Source organism: Sorex fumeus, unplaced genomic scaffold (assembly GCF_029834395.1).
Source record: "Sorex fumeus unplaced genomic scaffold, SorFum_2.1 ptg000156l, whole genome shotgun sequence".
Taxonomy (NCBI): Eukaryota; Metazoa; Chordata; class Mammalia; order Eulipotyphla; family Soricidae; genus Sorex; species Sorex fumeus.
The window spans coordinates 267,242-274,343 of NW_026606213.1; the positions used below are offsets into that span (position 1 = coordinate 267,242).

Sequence of the window (7,102 nt, forward strand, 5' to 3'; positions counted from 1 at the left end):
ATTCGGAGAAATTCCAGGACCGGAGGGCCTTCGCGTGGGTGAAGCTGAGGACTTCCCAAATCTCCAGAACTTGGATCCAGACCGATCGTCAAGCAGTTTGCATGCAGCAACGAGAGTTCGATCCCTTTCCATCCATCCCATGGGGTTCCCAGACTGCAGAGCCTGGAATAAGCCCTGAGCATCGCCGATTTGGCCCCAAAGCAAATAAACCAAACACCTCGACAGACTGGAACCAATCCTCGCCCCAAATTCCTTGCAGCTCCTTCTTTCCCAGACTCTGCAGCGAGAGATCTTGCACCAAAGGCGGACAGCGCTTTGCAAAAGCTTCAACCCGTCCCGTCCCAGGGTCAGGCACTACACTGCACACCACTGGCCTGCAAAGCTGCCTTCCTTCCCTGTGATTCCTGTCCGGGATCACGGCTCAGACGCTGGGACACTTTGAGGGCCTCCAGGCCTGGTGGCCACCACCTCGGCAGCAGGGTGGCCTTCCCGCCTTCCCCCGTCCCTCACCCACCCACCCTTGGGTGTGCTGAAAACGGGAGCTCCACAGGTGCCACCAGGCTTGCACTCACCGACCCGAACCACCAGGGATAGGGCTTGGATTCTCTAACCCAAAGGGACCCCCGCCCCAGAAGCGGCCCCCTTGGACACCCTGGAACCGAGCCCCGGAGGGGCAGAGTCAGACCTACGCGGGCGTTCCCGGGACACCACCCGGGGTGGTGCTCGGGAGTCCAGGGGGCCGTTGCCCGCCCCCCCTCGCACGCTGCCCAGCCAGCCACCTTCGAGACCCCCTCTCCCTAGACGCGGGCTCCTTTTCCGGGGAGCACTGTGGAGCACGCTCGGCTGCTTTTTGTTTTTGTTTTTGCTTTTTGGGTCACACAGGGGTTCCTCCTGGCTCATGCACTCAGGAATCACTCCTGGCGGTGCTCAGGGGGACCATGTGGGATGCTGGGAATCGAACCCGGGTCGGCCGCGTGCAAGGCAAACGCCCTACCCGCTGTGCTATCACTCCAGCCCCTCCCCCCCCCCGGCGTTTTCTTTCTTCCTTTTATTTTTTGCTTTTTTGGGTCACACCCGGCAATGCACAGGGCGGGGTTACTCCTGGCTCATGCACTCAGGAATCACCCCTGGCAGTGCTCAAGGGACCATGTGGGATGCTGGGAATCGAACCTGGGTTGGCCGCGTGCAAGGCAAACGCCCTCCCCGCTGTGCTATTGCTCCAGCCCCTTGCTCGGCTGCTTTTAGGGTCTCACTCCGGCTCTGTGCTCGGAAGCAGCCACCCAGGAAACGGGGCCGCTTCTTTCTCCCTGCCGTGGGCCATGACTGGTGACCCCATTCTCCGTAGGCAGCAGCAGGGCCCTCAGGCTTTTTTTTTTTTTATTCTTTTTGGGTCACTCCTGGTGATGCACAGGGGTTACTCCTGGCTCATGCACTCAGGAATTACTCCCAGGGGTGCTCAGAGGACCAGATGGGATGCTGGGAATCGAACCCGGGTCGGCTGTGTGCAAGGCAAATGCCCTACCTGCTGTGCTATCTCTCCAGCCCCTAAATCTCTCTAATTTTAACTCTCTGACTCTCTCAAACTCTAATCCTAATTCTTTTTTTATGCTTTTTGGGTCACTCCTGGCTCATGCACTCATAAATCACTCCTGGCGGTGCTCGGGGGACCCAATGGGATGCTGGGAATCGAACCCGCGCCGGCCGCGTGCAAGGCAAACGCCCTCAGACTCCGACCCCGGAGGCCTTCACGGTAGCTGCCGCCGACTACACTTCCCAGAGGCCTTGGCGGCGGCGGCCATGCTCGCCCGGGGACTACACTTCCCAGAAGCCTCTGCGGCAGGCGCGGAGACTACGCTTCCCGGCGTCCCTCGCGGCGAGGGCCGGAACTACACTTCCCAGCGGCCTTTGCGGCTGCCGACCGGAAGTCGGGGTGGTGGTGGGGGGGAAAAACCCGAGTGTCCTTGCGCGCGGCGCCCCGCGACGATGGTGTCCCGCATGTGGTCAGTGTTGAGGTGCGTGCGCCCACCCGGCGGGGTCGGAGTCCCCGAGCAGCCCCTCCTTTGGGGAGACGTCACGTGTCGTGCCCAAGACCCCCCTTGGCCCGGCTGCGGCGGCGGGGGGGTGGGGGTGGGTGGCCCCGAGGTCCCCGAGGTCCCCAAGGTCCCTGGGACCCCCGGCAACGGGCCCGGCGAGGATGAGGATGAGGCTGGGCAGGTGGCTGCGTGGCCGGGGCGGCCGGATCGGGGGCGGCGGGGCGGGGTGTCCAGCCCCCTTGGCCCGCGACCCCCCTGGGCTGACCCCCCTGACCTCCCCCGGCCCCAGGTTGGTGCTCAAGGGCAGCGTGGCCGGCGGCGCCGTCTACCTGGTGTACGACCAGGGCCTGCTGGGCACCGGCGACAGGAGCCAGCTGGCCCTGAAGAAGTACGAGGAGGTGGTGACCCCCGCCCTGTACCAGGCCGGCCAGTACGTGAGCGATCAGACCGGCCTGAAGATGCCCCAGGTACCCCCGAGCCGGACGAGCACTGGGGGGGTCCCTCCGTGGCCCTTCGCCCCAGCCCCTCTCTGCCCCCTTCTCTCTCTCCCCGCAGCTCCCCGCCCTCCCCAAGGTGAACTTTCGCTTCCGGGACTCGTGGGACTCAGGTACGTCCTGGGTGCCAGCATTTGGGGGGCGCAGAGAAACCCAGACCCCCTCCTGCTGCTGCCAGTTGGGGGGCAGGAAGGGGAAAGAGGCCGCCCCCCCTCCCCCCAAACCCTCCATGCACTCAGCCCATGATCCCCAGTGCAGCGGGTGCAGACCCAGCACAGGAATGGAAGGAAAAGGCCAGGAGGGTCCAGGGAAGGGGGTGTCGCATGTCTGTGACAGCTGGGTTGGGGGCGGGGGGCATCCTGTCCTGCAGGCATCGTGACCGTGATGAAGGCCCTGTCAGAAGCCCCCTCCAGGGCCTGCCAGTACACGCAGCAGGGCTGGGACTATGTGAAGGAGCGTGTCAAGTAGCCCGGAAGACTCGGCGGACCCCACACAAGCCCCCCCGCGTGCCTGCCAGGCCCTCCTGGCATCCAATAAAGGACTCTGGAGGAAGCTTTGCAGAGAGGCTCGCTGCTTCTGGGGAGTGTGTGTGTGTGTGTGTGTGTGTGTGTGTGTGTGTGTGTTGGGAGCCGGGGGTGCTTGGTTGGTACCCTGAGAGCCTGCGGGGCTTCAGACACTGCTGACGGCCAGGAGTGTCCCCCCGCTGAGCATCTCTGGGTGTGGCCCCAGCCAGACACAAACAAGAAAATCAAAACAAAGCAGCCTCAGTCCCTTGATGGCGAATTCCCTCACCCGGCTTTGGGGATTCTGAGTTGTATCTTCTTCCATGCGCCCCTCATTCCAGACTGGGACCAACCCCCTGCACCCTTGGTTGTCCAGAGACCAAGTTGGGTTAACCCTCCCGAACCCCCAGCGTAGATTCAGCTATGCTCCCCACAAAAGTCTGGAGGCGGGAATCGAACCCCGGTCACCCGCGAGAAAGACAAGCATCCGCACGGCACTCCCACCGCTGCACCTGTGGAAGCTGCGTGCTGGATCCTTAATGGCCCCATACTTAACATTGAGGCAAACCCAAGGGTGGAAACTTCTTAGAGAGAAGCGGAGACCCCCACAGTGACTACTGCGGCTCGATTATCCCATACTTAAGCTTTCCAGCCCAGTTCTTTGCTTCAAAGTTCAGGACAGGGTCATCAAGCAAGCCTCCTGGGCCTATGCAGAGGGAGCAGAGCGGTTAGGGCTCTTGCCTTGCGTTCATAGGACCCGGGTCTGTTCGTATGCTCCCCACAGGGTCCTCCACTCATACCGGTGTGATTCCCGAGTGCAGAGCCAGTTGAACCCACCGAGCATGTCTGGGTGTGTCCCCAACCATCAACAAACAAACTTGTCACTAGCCACTTGTCACACTTGTCGTCCAGTTGTTCATTGATTTTCTTGAGCGGGCACCAGTAACGTCTCTATAGCCCAGTGCTCTTTTAGGGTCAGGGGAATGAGACCCGTTATTATTACTGTTTTTGGCATATCAAACACATCACAAGAGTTTGCCAGGCTTGCCAGGCTCTGCTGTGCAGGCGGGATATACTCTCGGTAGCTTGCTGGGCTCTCCCAGAAGGCCAGGATTTACGACAAAACAAACAAGCATGAAAATTCAAACAGCTTCAGTTCCTCCATGGCAGATCCCCTCCCCCCGACTTGAGGGGTTCTGAGCTGTATCCTCTTCCCCCCCCCCACGTCTTTCTAGAGAGGGGAGGGACACCCTCAGAATGGGGGGTGACCGGGTGTGGGTTGCCCCTAACAGGAAACATTTGTAAATGGCTCAGTCACAGACACCGCAAGGTGGGTTCAGAAGTTTCCTTGCTCAGAGCAAAGAGGACAAAAAAATAAAAGAAAATAATCTCGCCTTGTTCGTTCCAGATCGGGATCAAACCCCTGCACCCCTCATTGCCCAGAGACCAAACTGGGGCAACCCACCTCAACCCCCAGAGGAGATTCAGCTATGTTCCCCACAAAGATCTGGAGGCAGGAATCGAACCCCGGTCACCCGCGTGAAAGACAAGCACCCACACGGCTCCCCTACCGCTGCACCTGTGGGAGCTGCGTGCTTGATCCTTAATTGCCCCATACTTAACATTGAGGCAAACCCCAGGGTGGAAAATTCTTAGAGAAACAAGCCTGGAGGGGGATGGAAACTCCCGCAGCGCCATCTCGTGGCGTGTCACCGCAACTACCGTGGCCCGAATTTTCCCACGCTTAAGCTTTCCAGCCCTTTTCTTTGCTTCAATGTGAAGTATAGGGTCATTAAGGATCAAGCAAGCCGCTTGGGTCTCTGCAGCGGGAGCAGAGCCGTTAGGGCTCTTGCCTGCAGTCACAGGACCCTGGTTTCTTTCTGTGGCTTCCCATACGGTCCCCCAGTCGTGCGTGCTGGAGTGATTCCTGAGTGCAGAGCCAGGAGAACCCCTGAGTTTTGCTGGGTTTGTGGCCCCCAAACCACGAACAAACCAAAGAAAACCAAAACAGCCTCAGTCCCTTGATGGCAGGCCCCTCACCCCCAACTCGGGGGGTTCTGAGCTGTATCTTGCTGTGTCCGTGCCCCCTCTTCCTTGTAGAAAAGGCTTGGGCACCCCCAGAACGTGGGGTGATGGCATGTGGGGTTGACTGTAACAGGAAACGTCTCCGAAGGGCTGGGTCACAGACAGAGCAAAGAGGGTTCAGAGCTTCTCATGCTCATGGCGAAGAGAACAACAACAGCAACACTCACAAGCGCTGTATCTTGTTCTTGGCCGACTTGGTTCAATCCCAAGTGCTCATGAGGGTCCCCAGAACCCCGCGGGCCCACACATCAAACCCCCAAATAAGGAAAAACGTGTATATGTGTATATATTATATATATATAATATATATAATATATATTCAATATGCCAAACACAGTAACAACAAAGTCTCACACTGGAGACGTTACTGGGCCCGCTCGAGCAAATTGATGAACAACGGGAGGACAGTGACAGTGACAGTGATTCTCGGCAGAGTGGTGTATTTAGAATTTCCAGGGATGGAGATGACCCGGGCTTAGGCTCACTGTTACTGTTTTAATCACAATTCTTTTGAACTCACTCCTGATTTCTCTGACGGTACTTTCACCCCAGACTTTTGGAGATGCTGGAGTTGAGTCTGGCCCCTGCCACCCTCCTCCACAGAAAACAGAGGACTCGGGACTTCTCATATGGATAGGAATCCCAAAACTTCCCAGGAAGGAAGATGGCACCCTCAGAAATGTGGAGTGTGGGGTTTTCTGAGGAGGAGAGGGCTGGAGACCTGGAAGAATGTGTCGACTTGGAGAGATGCCACTTCAGGAAGGCACGATTGTCTTCTGTGCTCACCCTGGATTCCATCTGAAGCACCACAGAATTCCCGAGCCCCCGAGGAACTGTTGCGGACACCCACGGCCCACCCCCCAAATAAAGAAGCCAGAGTCAGCGCAGTGGACCAATGGTCTCCCATGATGAGGATGCGGCTCCACTGGGCGGAAATTATTTTTTGTTCTCTTATGCAGAAATCCTGAGGGCCCTGGGAGCCACCGTAGGTTCTGGAGGGAGGTCAGGACCAGGGGTGGACATTTCTTAGAGAACCACACTGGGTGGCGCGGAGACGCCCCACAGCGCCCTCTCGCGGTGCATTGGGGAAAAGCATGGCCCGACTTTCCTGCCTAAAGATTTCCGGCCCGTGGGTTCGAGTCCATGTTAATCTGCGGGTCGCTGAGGATCAAGCAGGCCGCCTCAGGCTTGCAGCTGAGCGTTGAGGGCGCTTGCCTCGTATGGGGCCACCCGGGTGTTAGGATTGAACCCAGCGGCGTGGCACGTGCTTTGCCCGAGGAGAATCTCTCCCTCGAAGCCCCTTTCGCAAATGCTTCCTGTCCCGGGCATCCCCACACCTTCACGGTTTCCGATGGAGGAGGGTGGCGGAAGCAAGATTGAGCTCTGCATCCCTCATGCGTGGCGTGAAGGGATCCTCCGTGAAAGGCTTTTGTGTTCCGGGGCCCCACCCGGCAAGATTCGGGGGTTCCTCCTGACTCTGCACTCAGGATTCACTCGTGACAGTGCTCGGGGGGGCATGTGAGCTACAGGGACAGAACCCGTACAAGGCAAGCGCCCTCCCGGCTCAGTATTTGATCCGTGGCCCCAGGCTGCGTGCTTGATCCTTGAATGACCCCGTAGTTGACACTGCATCAGAGATGCAGGGCTGGAAAATACTGAGCGTGGGCAAGTTCGGCCACGGCAGCTCCAGCGAAACGCCATGAGGTGGCGCTGTGGAGCGTTTCTGTTGTTCCTCAGGGACGTTTCTCCACAAATTTCCTCCCCTGGGCTTGCTTCAGGGCAGCTTGGGCTGACCAGTCAGAACCCCTGCCTTTGCCTTCAGAGGATCGGGATCTGCCTGTTGGCGCCCCGTCGTGCCCGGCGGGATCCCTGAGTGCAGAGTTAGGGTCGGGGGCACGTGTCTGAATCCTAGGAATGCTGCACGCTCCCAAAAGCTAACGCAGGGGAACGAGACCAAGGGCAGGTGGGAGCAGCTCCCCCCAGAGCC

General features: G+C 59.0%; 1 protein-coding gene across 1 annotated transcript; it reads left to right on the plus strand.

The window, feature by feature from the left end:
- The first annotated feature begins 1,933 nt into the window (after positions 1 to 1,933).
- MICOS13 (mitochondrial contact site and cristae organizing system subunit 13) lies at positions 1,934 to 3,079 on the plus strand. Its single transcript, XM_056107281.1, has 4 exons — positions 1,934 to 2,012; positions 2,323 to 2,500; positions 2,589 to 2,640; positions 2,898 to 3,079. The coding sequence occupies exons 1-4, from the start codon at positions 1,984 to 1,986 to the stop codon at positions 2,993 to 2,995; spliced, it is 357 nt and encodes a 118-aa protein (XP_055963256.1). The 5' UTR covers positions 1,934 to 1,983; the 3' UTR covers positions 2,996 to 3,079.
- The last annotated feature ends 4,023 nt before the right edge of the window (positions 3,080 to 7,102 follow it).